General features: G+C 34.8%; 1 protein-coding gene across 1 annotated transcript; it reads right to left on the bottom strand.

Moving 5' to 3' along the window:
- Window positions 1–2,547: 2,547 nt before the first annotated feature.
- Window positions 2,548–15,133, bottom strand: adgrl4 (adhesion G protein-coupled receptor L4). The gene is made up of 15 exons (XM_048976767.1): window positions 15,031–15,133; window positions 14,589–14,735; window positions 11,077–11,226; window positions 10,390–10,460; window positions 9,316–9,495; window positions 8,957–9,131; window positions 8,665–8,772; window positions 8,158–8,357; window positions 7,003–7,179; window positions 6,486–6,689; window positions 5,962–6,182; window positions 5,807–5,873; window positions 5,537–5,628; window positions 5,079–5,247; window positions 2,548–3,171 (listed from the first exon to the last, which is right to left on the bottom strand). Exons 1-15 carry the CDS (start codon window positions 15,074–15,076, stop codon window positions 3,109–3,111), a joined length of 2,070 nt encoding a protein of 689 aa, XP_048832724.1. The 5' UTR covers window positions 15,077–15,133; the 3' UTR covers window positions 2,548–3,108.
- Window positions 15,134–20,017: the final 4,884 nt, after the last annotated feature.

Here is a 20,017-nt window from a genome sequence, read left to right as displayed (position 1 = left end):
TATCGTACTGCAAGACCTCTCTCGTTTATTTAAATATAATTTATTTAAAGTTAAAATTTATTTAAAAATTTTGCTTGTCTTGCAAAACACTCGCAAACCAAGTTACCCGCAATCCGATGTTTGACTATATATTATTTTATGCAATGTGTTTTTACTTATAATTTGACATGTTGACAACATTTTTTAACTTATCATTTTTAATAGTATTTAAGCAGAGAAATAACCAAAAACATATACCTAAATACTTAAATCGTATATAATTTTATTCAATAAAACGTGACACAGAAGACAAACATGAACTCAGAAGTCCTGTGGAGATGCCTGGTCTCCCTGATCTCTGTGCTCAGTCATCACCGCACGGAAAGCGATTATCCTTCTCTTGCTCTGTGCTAGTACTCTGCCTTCCACTTCTCCACCTTAACCTTCAGCTCCACCTGGACCATAAGTGATACAGCAGGAAGAACCAGCATGAGGTGCATGCAGTCCAAGCCCTCCGGGGCCAAAACATAAGTATGTATTACCCTCCATATGCTCCTGGCCATGGTTTCTTCTCTGCAGTCCCTGCGGTGCTAATTCATTCCTACTGGACAGGAAATCTTTGCAGGCCACCTTTGGTATGCACATTTTCCTATGCTCCTCCTCATGGCTGGTTCTAGATGCTATATTGTGGGCTTGGGATGGGGGGGCTTCGGGAAACCTTTTTGTCTCAGCCCCCTAAAAATTTTTCTAAAACCATTTAGTGATTTATCCTTTATTTGTTTTTTATACATTTCATAGCCCAACAAACTTAATTTTGGGAACCTCACTCCTGCTTGGAAAATTTAATTGGGGGGGAGGGTGGTGTGGGGGTTGGGATTCCATATTTCATATCAGGGGGCTGGGTGCCCCTAAGTGTCAAATCCTAGAATTGCCCCAGTTCCTTCTGTCACTGTCAGGGTTTTTACCCTTTTTGCTGCACCTTGTGCTGCTCTTGCTCACTGTTCCTCCTACTCCTTTGGGCAAAGAATGTATTTGATTCACTGGAATGAAAAGCAACATGCAGAGGTACAAAGCAATTAAAGCAATGCTTTAATTCCCCACTAGAGGGTAGAATAATACAGTTCTTATGAGAACAAACAAAAACTTTGAAGAGTATACAAGAGTATGTCATGAGCAATCTGGGAGGAAACAATTGTTTGGATTTGGAATATGTCTTATAAATGTTATTGCTGCTGACAATTCCAATTCTGGCATTACCTCTAGGATGTACCCCAACCTTGGTCTGCTGTCTGGGATGAGGTGCAGGTTCCCAGGAAAACAATGACCAGGGTAAGCAGGTAGAAGATGGAAGGATGGGTAGTTATCTGGTTGTTGTCATGGTCCAAATGCATTTGATCGGGAATATTGTTTTTAATTTCACATGTTCCAGTGATAGTATGAACTTACCTACCTATATGGGCTTTTTTTTTTGTAAAAATGCTTGTAAAACGTTTTGGTCTTGCAATAACAATAAATATGAGATATCACAACAAAGGTATCTAGGGAACATAAAGTTTAATAACTTATTATTGATTATACTGATAAAATATGTTTAGCTAGCAATATAATATGCATATATTATCACAAAATATTGTTTTTTTTATCTATTTAATAACTTGAGAACAGCATTTTTATATCAATAAGCTTATTAATTAAATGATTATATATATATATATATATATATATATATATATATATATATATATATATATATATATATATATTACTTATGGCACATGCAGTCTAGTCACACTTTATCTCCCCAAACAACAACTAAAGATTTACTGGTGTACATTAGCACCTTGTTTTCAGGTATTGAGTGTTTATACCTTACGGTTGTTTCTTGACTGTCCTGGTCCTGTGTATGACCACTGTCCAATGAGATTGTTCCTTTGCTCTTCATCTTGCAGTTTTTATTTGATGATTTTCTTCATATTTCAGTTTTTGATCCAGTGACATTTGGACATTCGGACTACAGACTTTGGAATGTAATATATAATATGTTATTACTGGCTCTTTGATCTACCACATGTGCTTTGGGATATTTGGGATATTTTGGTTGCAATTGCTAATAAACCTGGTGGCTCTAATCATTAGTGCAAAAAAAAACATTATGCTAAGAGATTGCTAAGAGAATCTGCCTCTGGTGGAAAAGAGCATGAAATATTTATGAGTCTAACCTCTGTTGTATCAAGAATGAACAATCGACTTTGCATATTCACAACAGGTGCTGGCCAGATATGTTTGGAAAAGTAAAGGACTATTTGTGCACTAACTGCCAATTACAGAATTATTGTCGATATACTGTAAGGGCAGATACCTACTTAACCTACTACTGTGCAGGCAGTAGTCATTGTACAAACCGACCTAAATATATGGACACTTCCCCAAACATGTTTTACTAATTTGGCCTAATACATCTGTTAATAATTAATGGCTTTCCCAACCCACTTGTTGATTGTAACATGTCCTTTATCCTCATCTAGCTCTACCCTAGAATAATAATAAAAAAATCTTCATAACAGGTAATACATTTTTCGGATATAAAAATACTATTTATTTAAGCTGTAAATATGAAAAAAAAAGTCATTTGAAAAGTACAAATTACCATAATGCCCACAAAATTAAAAGATAAATTAAATTAACAATATTTTTTTTTTAATTTTTTGATTATACCAATCATTCCCTTTAAAAAGGGCATTCATAGTGGTATAAAAGAGGAAACATACAAAAGAAAATTCTTTAAAAAGGAAAAAACAGGAATTAGCTCTCTTTGTCCAGTGGCTATGTACAGTACATCTGGTGGTTACATGCTATCGGATTTCAACAATACACTGAAATACATTACACTTTGCATTTTAATTTACATTAAATTACAAAAAAGGAAATATTTCATTATGACCAAAGCCACATTTAAATATGAGTGTTAAGAGGGTGTGAGATGAAGTGATTTGTAAATGGATTTCATTTATTGGATTTTTTCAAACATTACATTTATTAATTTTTATTTGGTTAGATATTGGTCTAGATATTGCACAGATAAATAATGCTAACTCAAAGTAGCAGGTCTGCCCATATATACTGAAGTGTTTATCTGAGGCACTCGAAGCAACAAGGCACATTTTTAAACAGCCGGTAGTACTCCTCTTGAATCTGCAAGAGGAAATAGGAAAAAGGAGGTGAGTTTTATGAAAATAAAAAACACTGGCAGTACAGAAGCCAAAGATCCATTTCACAGCCCCATATCCATTCTGGGGCTATGGTGAGTATCTAGTCCATCCCAGGAAGCTGAGAACACAACCTGGATGTCGTGGGACATGCAGTCATGCACTGCTAGTAATTTAGGGACACCAGTGCACCTAAGTGCATGTTTTGAACTGCGGAAGGAAACACACACAGACACAGAGCTTGGGGGGGGGGGGGGGGGGGGGGAATCAAACTCCCAGAGGAGGAGTTGTGAGGAAACAGCCCAGTGTTGCCCAGTTAGCCACTGTGCCAACCTTAACGATAAATAAAATAAAATATAAATAAAATGTTACGGTACGTTAAACAATTTCACTAGCAGTGAAACTTTATCTGAAGTAGACAAAAAGAATTCAGTTTAGATTTCTACATGCATAATACATTAAAAATAATGGTTTAAACATTTCGGTATTGTTGATATTAATGTTACGAGTAATTCACAAAGTAGGGCATTCACAAAGATGCATAGATAAAATACCAATCTGTCAAGTCTTCTGGGTGGAATTCGTGTTAATGAATATGCTACTGTCAGAGAAAATTGGCACACTTTTTAGTTTTATTATGTCTAAAGTTACCCCAAGGCCTAAATCAGGAGATGGGGTATTCTAGGCAGTTTTTTGTTCTAGTTGAGCTTTTAATTAAATTTGACTTGATTGAGATGTTCAGTGTTTTTTTCTAAGGCTGTGCTAGATAAGGACTCACAATGCATATTGTTTAATCTAATCATTTCACTTCAATAAAGAGTAATGACCTTACCTTAATTAATCCTTTAATGGCTGAAGTCATTCTTAACATAAGCGGTTTCATACTCTTTGAAAATTCTACCAGGCATTTCGTATAGTATCTCTTATTTTTATATAAAAGCTGTCCTTAGCTTGGCTGGTAATTTTACTTGCACTTTCAGGCCTTATTAGAAATAGAATGCACTTAATTCTTTTCATGAAACAGGTATACATTCCAATTCAATATTATATTTAAGACCATGTCAACAGATTAGTTAAAACATAAAAACACAAAGTAATAAAAAAAAAATACTTTAATTAGTATAGAATAGTAGAAATCCCATTTAGACTAAAACAGGTTTCAGTGATGAGATATTTTTTTATTGACAACATTATCAGGAGGTATGGTCACACACAAAGGAGTGCTCTGGTTGTCTCATTAGGTGGCAGAAAGAGCTTTAACAGGGTAGAATGGGAGTACTTATTCCAAGCTCTCTGCTGCGTTGGGTGGAAGATGAATTTATCTAATGGATTCGGGTCATTAATTACTCTCCGCAGGCCTCTGGGCTAACAAAGAGCAAGCACAGTCATAGGAGGTCTGAAGCCATAAACATAATTGAAATTGGAGACCCAATTCACAGAGACATGTTAGCACACAGCTAGAAATATATAATCTATCTTTACTTTTGTCTATATCTATTTTTGGTAAAAATTAAAATATACAATAGATAAGAAGACATGACACTATGCAACTTTTTGTTGTTGTTGTTGTGGTTGTTGTGGTTTGTGTGTGTGTGTGTGTGTGTTTTAATATAGCTTTTATAGGCATCTTGACAGAAAACTCTATCACAGCTTGGGGAAAGTAATATTAAGTTGGATTTTTAAAATGCATGTGTATTAATTACCATAATTTATTGCAATTTATTGAAATGTGTTTGAAAAACATTTAAATAATTTCATATTTAAATAACATATATCCTTTGTGCAGTAAGCAAAGGGTGAATGTGGCATTAAAAAATAACCTTTTTCACTACTGAATGACTGCATCCATATGCTAGCAAACTTGACAGCAAGCTGAATGGGAAGAAAGGTTACCTTTCTGGATAACACGCAAAGGAAGATGAAGATGAACATCCCTTGGAAAGTGTTGCAGATCGTGAAGAGATATGCAGTGACAGTGGTCTCTTGAAGGATGTGAAGAACTCCGAAGGTCCAGGTGGCACCAAGGACAAATAAAAGCGCGAGGGCACCCCTAGCACATGACCTGGAGGGGAAAGCATTTTTCAAAGCTGTACTCCAGTCATGAAACAAGGTGCAAGACATGTTCTACATTTATACAGAACCGATTTTTGTCAGACAATACCATGCAACTTAACTGCCACAGTAATGCATTATCTGAAACAGAAGGAAAGTATGAATTCCAAACAGTTTCTTTTAGGGTGTTAGGTTGGCTAGCTTTTCGCATACAGCCATAATTACAGAAGAACTGGAACGCAATGATAAATATTTAAATGTTTAAAATAAACACTGGGTGAAAGTAGATGAACTGTTACCTGATATTTTCGTAGTGGCTGATTTCAGGTTTCTTTATAGCAGTGTGACGATACACTTTATACATGATCACTCCAAAAGCCAGGAGATTAACCTTAGGCAAGATTATTTCATAATTAGACATGCAACATATGTCTAACTTGATTAATTGTAAATAATAATAATAAGCTTAGAAAATATAAGGCATTATAATTTCTTGTAGATTGATTTATTCATCTGTTTATTTAGATTTATTTTTTCTGACTGCCAGAAATACAGGATTAATTTCTTACCAGAATAATTAAACAGGCTGGTCCAATAAAACTCCATATAAAATTGTTCTCTGTACTTAACCAACACCTGCAAAATAAATAGATGTTTCTTACCACTACAATCCTGAAAATTTTTTGGGAATTATGTAAACGTAGGCCTGTAAAATTTCACTTACGCTTTTTTAGTACCATAGTATTTGTAACCTAGAGTTGCAGAAATTGCTACCACAACAGCAGGGCTCCCATAGCCAAAAATGTAGAAGTTGCGATGCAAGAAACCCTTATTGTAAATGACGCCGACGACTATCAGATAGAGATGAATTCCCTCGATGCACATCCAGGCGAAAGCAGCTAAAAAGAAGTAGTGCAGCAGCATGGCAACAATGGAGCAGAAGTGCTAAGGAGAAATGGAAGAACAAAAAACCGATGTGATCAAACTGCAGCTCGTTTCTTCTTGAAACATTTTATAACCAACTTCAATCGCATTTGCATATGAACTTCAACGTAATTGCAGTAAATAGACTTAATTTTTTAATATAAAGCAAAATATCACTTTATTTATACAGGCACCCCATGACTTGTGACTGTTAAATGGATGGATGGATAGATAGTATAGATGCGTGCTATGAAAGGATACCATAGATGTAATGCTGTGGATGCAGAACAAACACTTCCCGATTAAGCTAAGAACGGTGCTCACTTTATGGGTGCTCATATTAATTCCAACTAAAAATATGAATTCAGCCATGAAGAGACTGCAGCAAAGGTTTTTGTGAATAGTTGTCCTGGTGCTCTGTATTTCGCTGAAGAACCAGAAAGTAAAAATGCACATAGAGAGACATATGATAGATATTATCATTCCAAGTTGGGTAAGTCTGGTCAGAATATTCAAGTGGTCTGTTATCTGCAAAAACAACAACAACAGTCAGGTTTGCATAATCATAAAAAGATGCATCAGAGTACTGCTAAGCAGTATTATTATTAATACCTTAAATGTATAAAAAATTATACATGCGATATACATTAAATTATGTAAAAAGTTCATTAAATATATGTAACATGAGATTCTTAATTAAACTCAGCATACGGAGTAGGGACCCCCCACGACCCTCAGAAGGACAAGCAGTTTCAGAAATTGGATAGATGGATGGAATTAAACTTAGAAACACAAAACAAAATCAGTTATTGAAGGATGCATATGAAATGTCTAAGCTTACTTCGGAACGTCCAGAAGACATCAGGATGGCAAAGTGGGTCATGTGATTACAGCTGCAGGTGGTGTGGGATCTGTTGACATGAATGTATTTGCAACCAACTGTGGCCCAGTGGCCCCTCATTGACTCTGAGTACTTCCAGAATGCACATTTCACAGAATGAAGGGCAAAGTCAAATGGCTGTATAAATGAAAGTACAGAAAAATAAAGAAATGGGTAAATTAATAAATATATTTTTTTAATTATCTGTTTTGGTTTGTGGTGTAAATATACCTATATATATAGCCTTAGGCAGTGATAGAAAATGATTAAATAATCTTCCTGCTGGTGTAAAACTTTGCTACTATGCCTGTCAAATAGTTTTAGCTTCACCGTTTCAAAACTTCTCTTAAAGTCACCTCAGTATTTGCAGCACTGCTGAGCACTAGGGTGCCTTGTATGGATAATCAATACCTCACTGACTTTTTAATCTAGTTTAATTAATTAATTAAGTGAGCTTGTGATAAAATGTAACAAATTCATGTAATGGCTGAGGAGGGGTTTGGGAACTGAAGTGGTGTTACTGTTTTTACGGTAACACTTTAAATGAAAATGTCATCTACTGTAGCATGCATTGAAGATGCCATCATAATGCATTATAACGGTTGGTATAGAAATTAATAAAGCATTACAGACAGTTAAAAGTCATTTTTGGGTTGGTTATAACACTTCATAAGCTTCAATGACACTCTCCTCAATAATGCATTATACTAAGAATTAAGCATGCTTTATACTGCATTAGAAAGGTATCTATAGTGTATTATGGACGAGAGCTCCATTAAGCATTCATAATGCATTATAAACATGGCTATTATACCTTTTTATAAATATTTATAGCCAGGGGCGCCGCTAAGGGGGGGAAAGTTGGGACAATTCTAAGGGCCCACGCCCTTTAGGGGCCCCCAGAGATCTGAATGGGTGTGGTAGGGGGGCCCAACCTCATATTTTGTCATAGGGCCCAAAATTGCTAGCGGCGCCCCTGTTTATAGCCATGCTTTATGAATGCACTATAATGTGCTAAGAATATGTTCATAGATCCTCATAGACATTACATTTATTGAAAGTGTAACCATGAATAAACACTAAATAAGCTTATCACACTTCATTTTTTCCACTTACTTCAGAGTGTTTTAAGGAAAATGTTACAACATCAAGCTCATAGACATCTGCCGGTTGTAAGGCAACTGCTACAACTTGAGAGTTAACAGTAAAATCTTCAGCTTCTGAATGTTGTTTATACTCTTGCACGAGTTTGTCTTTGCTGTTTTTCAAAAGATTGCTAATGCTTGTGTAACGAAGAAAAACCACAGAGACATTTTCTGAGAAAGAAAGAGATTAAGTCACATTGACATTTAAGGTATATAACACGCAATATACATAAACAGTTGTAAAGAAGTCTATAGTGAATAAATGAATAATTGCATTACAACAATAAAAAATGTATTTTAATATAATGATCAGTATAGTCTAACAAAGGGCATCACACTACTGTATAAAGCATCACTCTATAAAATTATGCCTCTTCAACATCATCAGCAGTACAATATAAGAAATATAAATAATACGCACTAAACTAATTTTCAAACCAATTACAAAGCGGCAGCAACATTAGAATATTCAACCTACCATTGGCTTTTGTTTCTGAAGAGTGTAATTTAATAGAATCTCCTCCCAGATTAGCTTGAAGGTTCAGTTGCTTATTCTGTTGCGTTTCAAAAGCACATAGCTTAAGGGCTACAAATAAAAAAAAAATACAAACTATATTATAGTATAAAAAGACGTATATTAAAAATAACGTGATACATAAAAATATGTAAAAAGTACTACATATTTGAGCAGATTATACGAGGAACATATATCAAATATTCTAGTAGTTCTATAATCTGTTTATATGAGCTTTTTCAATAAGTATTCTTACCTATGTTGTTTGTACTGACTTCCACTTCTGTTGCTGTTTTGTAATTTTTAGAAATGCTCAGTGTTGCTTCTTCTACAGTATGCAATAGTTTTGTAATGGTCTGTTCTTGATTTACCTCTGTTATATTATACCATGCATTGTTTTCAACAATATTGTTCACTGTGTTAACAAAGACCTATCAATAAGAAACAATTTTGGTAAAAATGAATTAATGCATATTAACATGTAAAATTATACATTCATATAATTTATATACATTCAGATATGAAATTCGTAATGAAGCTATTGCCACCATAATCAATGCGTGTTTAGACTTTTTTATGTAAAAAGAAATTGTAAAAATGAATAGTAAGACTTACTTTTATTGTTTCATTAGTAGAAGCATCCACATTAGCACTAGTGTCATTCACAACAGATAATAATGGTAGGGATTGAGATAAGACCTCCACATATGAAATGATATCGACTGGTGTCATCTCCTTCGAAGTTTGTCTTTTGATTTCTTGCAGCAGGGGTAGAGGACTTTTATTGCCCCTCATCTAGAGATTGAATAAATTAAATGAATTTAATGCACTGAACATGTCTCACTTAATTAAATTACTACAATAAACATCATTGCTTACTTAATCAAATTATTATTGAAATCATTAGCCTGAAACAAAATCACACCTTGAGGCACATCGCAAGAGCCAGGTGGTTAATTCACTATACTGTTATTACAGTTCAAAATGGATTCAGTCCTAGAGGGTTACAGAGTACACTGGTCATGATTTCAGTCAGCGTTTAATTATTTATGCTTTTCTCAAGTGTTAATTTAACTACACACTGAAATACAGGTAAGAAAAAAAACTTTTTTCATTGCATTAAACTAAAAATACCTAAATAGGCATTTCTCAAAATGTTTTTATTTTATTACTTTTCAGTTGAGAAGTAGAGCTATTCATGAATTAAATTAATTTATTCTGAATTATCAATTATTTGTAGTACTTGGTGAAACAAGGTGTGAAAACACAACATGGGATTATTAAAGTGTCAATACCCATTGGGTTAAAAATAGCAGTGATTTACTATACACAGTAATCCTACCCCTACATAAATTACAAAGAGAGTTTACTCCTATCGCTATGTCCATCTTTGAACCATTGTATATAAAGGATTGTTTGAAATAAATTTATTTGATTATAATTTAATTCTCTTTTCTTCAATTTTAACGAGGAATGTAATAAAACCACAATGGTTTGCTGGGGTAAATTTCTTTATCATTGCAAATCTGGTTCAATACTGCAGGTTTTGAATGATTATGCCAACAGCTTAATCAAACTGAATAAAATTAAGCCAGTGAAATTTGTCGCTTGACTTGAATTGGTCGACCCAGTTAAAAAAACAAATAAAATAATACTAATGACTTTGTAATGATGATGCTTTGTACTTACACTTTGTAGTGTTTTATTGACCATCTGAGAGATACATTTCTCATCCAAGTGACACATTGTCTTTGGAATTTCTGTAAAAAAAAGTGGTGGAACATGACAGTTTTTTTTATTGACTACTAGGCAGGAACAGGGAAATATTGGGAAGCAATATAGCTACATAGTATTAAACATGAGTGTGGATTCCTAAACTCCCAAACCACATATTGATCTTGTGATACATTATGAGTAATATACAATAAGTGTTGTATAAACTTTATTAGTGTTTCCTTAAATATAGGATATTTCTTTTGGAAAAGGCATTAATATGAGTTTTTCTAGAAGCTCATCTGTGCAGTAAATGGCATTTTTTGGTGCAAATTGTTTAGTATCTGTATTCAGCCACAGATAAGAGTGGCTATAAGACCCTGCAGTGTTGATGCAATGGCAGTAGGGACCAGAGATTTTCAGATCATTTTCAAATTCATCAATATCTGCAGTTTAACCAGAGGCCAAAACACACAAAAGGATAATGCAAGATTTCATTACTGCATTTACATTTTCATTACTGACAATTATCTACATTGCATTGTATTGTGAAGCTTATTTATTTGTGAAGTCGCAGTAATAAAGCTGACATTCTCCTTATGCAAACATTGAAATCCAGCCACAACACACACTGAAAAATGTATAAAACAGCTGATAAATTACCAACACAGTGTGTACCATCATTTGTTTGAAAGTTTTCTTTCCCAGTGGATTTGTAGCCAGGTGCACATGTACAGAAGTAGCTCCCTTGAATGTTGCTGCAAAAAGCATCTTTACCACAGATGTCTGTGACATTTTCACATTCATTGTCATCTGTGATTAAGACAGTAAACAAAACAATTACAATAGAAGCCAAAGAATGCAGAGTGTTCACATGTGTATGAATATTAATAGACAATGTCTATCCATCCATTCTACAACTACTTATCCAGTAAGAGAACAGTATAGCGCGCAAAGCAGGGGAATCTCTCTCTCTCTCTCTCTCTCTCTATCTCTCTCTCTCTCTGTCAAACACACACACACAAACACACACATTTGTAATTATACCTTTGTGGGGACTCACCATTCATTGCTACGACAAAAACTGTAATCCCAACACGACAAACCATAACCCCTACCCAGCCCTAACCTTAACCATAAGTAACCAAGCAAAATATGATACTTTTGGTATTTATCTTTTGATTGCAAAAAATTAAAATGAGTTTATCCTTGTGGAGACCAAAAAAATGCACCCACAAGGTAAAACGTTACAGGTTTTCATCAAATTGCAGGGCAATCTAGTCCCTACAATGTAATAAGCAGAAAAACGCATTAATAGACAAAGTTCAATATAGATGCCCCATCACCTCATCCTAGCAAGGTGTTTCGAGATGCATGCTACCCACACAACATAGAAGCACTTGTCCCTAGGTTTCCATACACATACTGCAAATGGTGTGTTTTTTTCTCTCTTTTTTTTCTTTCCTCGCCCCCTTCCCTTCCTACAGCACTACCCTCCCAGGTCATTGTTTGTGAACAGAACAATAGTCCAAATTCCACTCAGGTCACATGCTTGTGTTTCCTACCTTGAAATGACTAATATACCATAATCTTAATAATAAATTAAAATAAAACTTCAGTTGGGAGTTAACTGGTGGACTTTCTGTTTGTTCGAAAAATGCAACATGAGAAGAACATTAGTACCATATATCACCTTAGTATAGACAACAGCAAGAACAACAAAACAACAACAACAACAATAATAATAAGAACAAGAAGAATATATAAGAAATATAATGCATAAATATAAAATATAATGCAGACCACCACATTATAAAATTGTTGCATTTCTCAAATTCTTCTCATGGGAAATTTTTGAAAATTAACCACAGATACCTAGGAAACAAATCTCTGCAGGGAATCTGAAATCTCTGTAACCATCATTTAACGTATCTCTGAACATTAAAAACATAATAATTAAAACAAAAAAATAATTAAAATAAGTATTCTTCACCCTGCAACATGAATATTTGTCTAAATTATGAAATATTACCAATTTAACTGAAGATTAAAGTGTCTTTTTCCTGGAATATTTTATCATTATAACTTTTATGAGATTTAATTTGATCATTTTTTCCCGAAAGTATTTAAAAATAGTGGTTTTATCCTATGTGTGCAGCAGTCATCAACTTCCCCGCTTCTTGTGGAAAAAACCCTGTCCTGTGAAGGACATCCTCTGCATCCTGCGTCCGCAAGTGGGAGGCAAAGTGTTCTCAGGAAATTTGTCTTAAATTCCACACCTAGGTCTTCCTTAAACGTTTAAATGAATTTTCTCCTTTTGAAAGCCACTTTTAAGCTGAAAAGAAAAGCTTCACTTTCTATGTTCAACTGCCATCACTTTCATACAGCATTTCAAAAAGTAGTTTAAACAAGAAAACTTAAATATTGTAACCAAAATTTAAGACATGTATTATATAGTAAAGAGTACAAGATCAAAACAAATAAAATAGATAATGTAAAATGTGCATGTTTCAGTCAGATATTCTTTATACCAATATGCTAAATTAAATTGTGTTCAATCAGATTTATTTGAAACAGGTATAATTAGAGTCTATTTAGTTTCACTGGTATAATCCTAAATTTGCTCGTATAGTAAAGGGTCCCTGTGAGCATGGAGCGAATCCGAGGAAGCACAGGACGCGGGGGAGGGGACACCCTGGAGGGGACACCCTGGATGGGACGCCAGTCCATCTCAGGATGTTCGGAGCATACCCATAAAAAAGCTAGGTAGCTAATGCTAACCATTGAGCCACCAGGTTGTCTGGTTTATGTTTCATGTTATTAGGCATCGCCTTATCCTAAACTTATGCATGACAATACATTTTCAAAATGTACCTTTAAATGTACTAAGATTCTGTGTGTGCTCTTTTCCTTTTCTCTGTGAGACATAGTTTCTTGACCTCCTTGAGGTCAATCTTTTCCTAAATAGTATTCACACCTACAGGAAACATATGACACTTTGCTCAGTAATGTAAATAATAACAAGAAAATTCTAAGTCTGATGAACCTTCACAGTTTAATACCTAAACCATAATCCAGTTCTTACAGCACTAAATACATTCATTCTCATTACTTAATTAAATGCCCCATTATCCAGTAATTATTTTGTTTTCTTACAGCACTTTAAGCTTTATAAAGCTAAATTAATCTAATACTGTAAGTTTCACCAAAATAAAAACTAACAACCAAAAGATTATCAATGCATGTACACATGGAATGGGGAAACTTATATTTTATTAATGACGTTTCCAATTATATCTATAGAAGTGTGAACTGAAAGCCTAACTTCCCTGCCTAAATGATCTAGAATGATGAATTCCTAGCTGCACGTATAATACAGGTGGGTTCATACCATATGAACATAAATAAGTGAAACCAGTGAAAATGAGAAGTGGCTAAGGATTGTGTTAAGTGTCCTATAAAATAAATGCTCAGACAAAAAATGTTGCAATTGGAATTATGTTATTTTACGGAGGCTAATAAGCTTGTCAGTACTTCTAAGAATGATTTCAGAAGATATGCATAATCTGTGACAGTCAAATAGTCATGATTAAACAGAAGCCTAATTTGTGCTTAGTCATATATGATGTGGGAACAGTTTATATAGTTATTTGTAACAACAACAACAAAGTAATAATAATAATAATAATAATAATAATAATAATCATAATAATAATATGAGAATTATCCTTCTTCTTATTATTATAATTATTGTTGTTGTTGTTGGTTATATTACATTATAAATGTATTCACAGACGGGCTGCTTCTTATACCCTAATTAGGTGCTTATTTGTGTATCAGTAATAGAAATATAGTATTAATATTATAGGATAACACAAGAAATCAATGCAGAACACAAGAAACAATGATGGATGAATCATCATTATCAGATATGCCTATATCATTTCACAATTTAGTACATTTAGTATGATTTACTTTATAAGAAGTTAAACAGTAAAATTAAATTCGATAAAAAACCTACAGTTCATCACCATTAAAAATTCAACAACTGTTGCTTTCTGATTTTCTAAACAATTTTCAAAACAGTCATTAAACAGCTTCAGTTAGATTATAGATCTAGATTATAGATACTGATATATATATATATATATATATTAAAAAAGTGAAACGTTTACCTGCACAAAACGTTCTCCCATTACCGGTATATCCATTTTTACAAAAGCAATTTTCTGAACCATTTCTAGTTTCACACTTTGCCTCCTTATGACATGTTTTGCAGAAGTCAGAAAATTTGCATGGGTCCAGGAGAATAGAAAGCCATGCTAATCAAAAAAATGTTAAAGATGAGCATGTTACTCAGGGGCAAAAACGCAGATAAACACAATATATGGGCTAAAGGGTTACAATTTGAGCAAATGGTATTAAAATTAAGATAATAGACTAATAATGATCTAATGCAAAGAAATTAATTCTTTAAAAAGCAAAACAGCTATTTCAAGACATCTTGCTTTCTGCGCACTTCCTGTTTGTCAATAGAAAGAAAATGATACTATTAATATGCCCGACATACAATTACATTCAGCTGGTACATCTTCAGTGCGGCAAAAGCGTACTTACCAGCTAAAAGTACAAGTTTCATTGGGAACTTTAGAAAAGACTCCATAATCAGACTGGACGTTGACTGCTTTTAGCTGAAACCCTCAGTCTGATGACGTTTGCCATTTCCTTACATCAGTTTTCCTGTTTCCTCCAACCTTGCCCTTCCTGTGCTGTTCTTTAATCAGCTTTTACAAACACTATTCTGTGAGCTGCACCAACATTAGAAGAAAATGGTCAGCTAGCTAGTATTTTATAAAGTCATTGAGTGACACATATTATAAAACAAAATATTTTTGGAATCATAAAAAGCAGCAGGAATGTAGAATTCCTACATGACAAATACCTTTTACATATCATTTTTCAATCAACAGTTGATGATAATAAGAAGAGCATGCATTTTACAGTCAGTGTGTGTGTGATTTCTAAGAAATATTTGCACAAAGAACGATGTATTTGTCTTGTAAATGAGTATTCCATTGTCTCCTTTTTATATGAATGTTGTAATATAGAAAAATGCACTTCCACTACATGCTGATACAACTGGCACATTTACATTTTCTCATTTATTAATTTTATAATGATTTTGTTCCCTTATCTGATTTAATTGATTTAGATGTAACATCAAAGCAGAACTACAGGTCAGGGTTACAATTAATCTTAAAATTTCATAACATTTCATGAAATAAGAAACGGATGCATGTTGGCACTTGTTTAAAAAAAGGAAAAATAAATAAAATATTTTCTGTTATGAGTTAGTAGTTAATGTGTCTTTCAAGATAAGCCATAAAATAACACAATTGGTGATTTTATTTGTGGGTGGCAATTCTACATGGAAATGGACCTATTCTTTCTGTGAGAAATTACAATCAGGCTGCTTTGAACATGACAGGCACTGCCCATTCCAAGTATGTAGCAAAAAAAATTTAAAAAATGGAAAAGTCACAGAGTTATTAGAATATAAATGTCCTATGAAAACATTTTTGATACTCTTGATACGTATAGGCCATTTAGAAATCAACTAAAAATCTAAAAATCTAGGACAAGAAAGGAATTTTAATTAATTACACAAATATATTTCAAGTCTAGAGGTGGCAGAGTGGAACAGAGGCACTCACACCTGCAGGGTCTAAATTTGAATCCCATTCATGCTGTTTGTGGAGTTTGCATCTTCTCCCATTGTCAAAAAAATCTACTTGGGGCAATAATTTGTATTTATTTTTAAAACTTAATTCTTGGGAAAGTGGCTGACACAAGGACTTCAGAACCTTATGGTTGTATATACAAAGACCAGCAGCATGCGATCATGGGAAAACTTCTTTTGAATTGTGGGATGAAGTTAGCATTTGAAAATAATAATGTTCTGTCATCAAAATGGCCGATAGGATTGAATTTCTTTCATCATGTACATATACAATGTAAGCTCTGGTTCTCTCACATTGGCAAGTGAACCAGTCCATTTTAGTAATTCGGTGGTACTAAAAATATGAAACACTGAACCGTGTCTGAACTGATTGTGTATTTTTTTTGCATTAAATATACTGTCTGTTAGCATTAAAAGTTCACACACATGAAAGATTGATGATCTCATTTTTGTTACCATCTTGATATTATATCATTATGTTATAAAAGTACGGTGGCCAATTAGTGTTAACACACAACAAATTCTTCGTTGATCAAATGACAACACATTATCTACCTTTACAAAAATGTGGAAAATTTAAATAAATGTGTTGTAAATTTAGAAAACAAAAAACGCTGCAAATCCACTGAAAACACTCAAAACACAAAAAGGGTTTCTAGGGGATAATGAAACGAGACAAAGCTGTATATGTACTGTACATGTACTGTACATGGGCTATACATGGGCTGTACTGTACATCAGACGTTTAAAGTATATCTATATGTTTTGAAAATGAGATATAGCATGACACAATATCGATGTGCTTTTATCGTGTGTTAACATGATGGCTCAATTAAAGATTTTGAATAGAGATCATAATAACAGTATTTCTTCCTGGCTGTAAGGAACGTTCCGTTGCATCCTAGAATTCCTAGCTAAACTGAAATCATTCAGTTAGCATCTCACAGGGAATTTTACAGGGGTTAAAGTGATGAGTTATTGTTAATTGGTTCATTTGGTTTCAAACCATTGCCAAATGGATCACGTGTTAAACAGCATAATTTGCAATATATTTTTTTCGAACTTGTAGGGCTTCCAACTTGTAGTGTATTGACTCAATGAAATATCTCCATATAATTAGTTATGAACACATCAACTTGTAGGAATACCTGTATGTCTTGTAGACACATTGCCACAAAAGCCACCATAAGACAATGATTAAATGAGTTATATCACTATAAATAAATCGCTAAATAATGAGTTATATTACTATAAATAATTATAATCGCTACATCAGGGGTCTCCAACTCCAGTCCTGGAGAGCTACTATTCAGTAGGTTTTCTGTCCTACTTGGCTTCTGATGAGCCACACATGTTACTGGTATTTACCTGAGAGCAGGTGTGGCTCATCAGAAGCCAGGTAGGATAGAAAACCTACTGGACAGTTGCTCTCCAGGACCAGAGTTGGAGACCCCTGTGCTACATAACCACATACCTTTTATATTATGTTAATTACCATATACAACGATTTGCTAACAGGTGGAAGGGTGGTACAGTAGTTAGCACTGTTGCCTCACATCTGGGGGAGTAGGGTTTGAGTCTCCATGTGTGTGACTTTTTAAGGTTCTCCCTTTGTCACTGTGGGGTTTCCTCTGGGTATTGTGCCCTGCACTGGATTGGCGCCCCATCCTGGGTTGTTCCCTACCTTGCGCTTGAAGTCTTTTGGATAGCTCCCAGCCCCCTGCAACCCTGAATAGGAGGAACAGTTAATGAAAATGGATTTCTTGTTATTTAGATATAAATATGATCATCCAGAGGCAAATAAGAGTCATAAAATACAAATGTGAAATAAAAACTAATACTTTTACCATAAACATTAATGGCAAAAATGACATTTTCAACACATTATTAAATAAAATATCCCATTCATAGTTGTTAGTACTGTATTAGCCTACTGCTAATTATTTTCATAATAAAAGAAATTTAGGAACAATTAGCTGAACTAATGCACTGTGAAATATTAATATCTGACATACAGGTAACTACAAAAAGCAGTTAGTTTGAAGAATACTCATAAATGCAAAAGTATACATGCATGTACACTGTTCAGCCATAACATTAAAACCACTGACAGGTGAAGCGAATAGCACTGATTATCTTGTTAAACTGGCCATTAAAAAGTAGGAAAGTGAACAGTCAGCTCTTGAAGTTGATGTGTTGGAAGCAGGAAAAATGAGTACTGTAAGCGTAAGGATATAATCAACTATGGCAAGGGCCAAAGTGTGGTGCCTAGATGATTGGGTCAGGGCATCTCCAAAACAGCAGGCCTTGTGGGGTGTTCTTGGTATGCAGTGTCTGTACCTACTAAAAGTGGTCCATGCTTGGCCATCCAGTGAACTTGCGACATGATCATGGACACTCAAGGCTCACTTATGCATTTAGGGCGTAAGGGTTAGCCCATCTGGTCGGATCCTACAGGAGAGTTACTGTAGTACTGTACACACTGCTGAAAACGTCAATGCTGGCTGTGATCGAAAGGTGCCAGAATGCACAGTGCATCACAGCTTGATGCATGTGGGACTGTGTAGCCACAGACCAGTCAGAGTGCCCGCGCTGACCCCTGTCCACCACCAAAAGCACCTACAATGGGCGCATGAGCATCAGAACTGAACCATGGAGTCATGGAAGAAGGTGGCATGGTGAGTCACGTTTTCTGTTATATGTAGATGGCCGGGTATGTGGGTGTCATTGATCCGGAGATGAGGTGGCAGTAGGATACACAAGAAGGCAAGCAGGTAGAGGCAGTGTGATGCTCTGCTGGGAAACCTTGGATCCTGACATTTATGTGTATGTTACTTTGCCATGTACCACCTACCTAAACATTACTGCAGATGTACTGCAGATGTACACCCCTTCATGACAACGGTATTCCCTGAAGGTTGCGTCTAGGATAATGCACCCTGCCACACTACAAAAAACTGGAGTGGTTTGAGGACCAGGAAAAGGAGCTTAAAGGAGCTTTGGCCTTCAAATTCCCAAAATCTCAATCAAATCGAACATCCGTGAGATGTGCTGGACAAACAAGTCCGAACCATGGATGCCCCACCTTGCAACAAGCAATGTGGCGTAAAACATACAGACCCAGTGGTCTAGCAAGCAATGGAAGCAGTGGAAAAAGTTATATGAGCAAAACAATTGGACCCATAGCATCAGAAAGAATATGCATTTACACAAAATACTATGTTGAAAATATATTCCTGAAGTCCTTCAGGGGAACAAAGCAAAGCCTTTCAGTCAGAAAAGGGACACAAAACCTGTATTTAAAGCTCTTTGGCTCCACCAAGTCACTAGCAGATCTACATTTTCTAAAAAGAGAATGCTTGGGAAAGTTATGAATTCCATGAGTGGATAAACCAAAATGTCTCCAAACTTAGAACAACACCAAGAAGCGTGTAGTCTACCCTCACATCAGCTGGGGTCATGGTTCATCAGCCCACTATCAAAAAAAAGTAGAAAAAATAGCGACATAGTGGAGAAACAAACAAGAAACCAGTACTGACTCAATAAATACGAATACTTGTTTTCCAAAAATAATTTGCATGAGACTTCTGAAGCAGCATTCTTTGGGTTCTTCTATTGAAACATGTTTTCGGTTAACTTAGCCCCTATTATATCTGTCAAAAATAAATCACTTTTCACATGAAGAACAGTCCCCAGTCTGGTTATGCTTTGCTGAATCTGGACTTGGAATACCTTCCATTATTGAAACAATGATTTTTTTTTCTCAGTAATACAGAATTCTGGAAAATCACAGAACCATCAGTGCTGTTGGCTCTTGCAGCCCAACAATGACCTGGAACATGCTAACACAGATACAATACGATA

The sequence above is a fragment of the Brienomyrus brachyistius genome, chromosome 15 (genome assembly GCF_023856365.1).
Source record: "Brienomyrus brachyistius isolate T26 chromosome 15, BBRACH_0.4, whole genome shotgun sequence".
In the NCBI taxonomy this organism is placed as follows: domain Eukaryota; kingdom Metazoa; phylum Chordata; class Actinopteri; order Osteoglossiformes; family Mormyridae; genus Brienomyrus; species Brienomyrus brachyistius.
The sequence above is the reverse complement of the archived record's forward strand: the minus strand, read 5'-3'. Positions and strand labels throughout refer to the sequence as shown.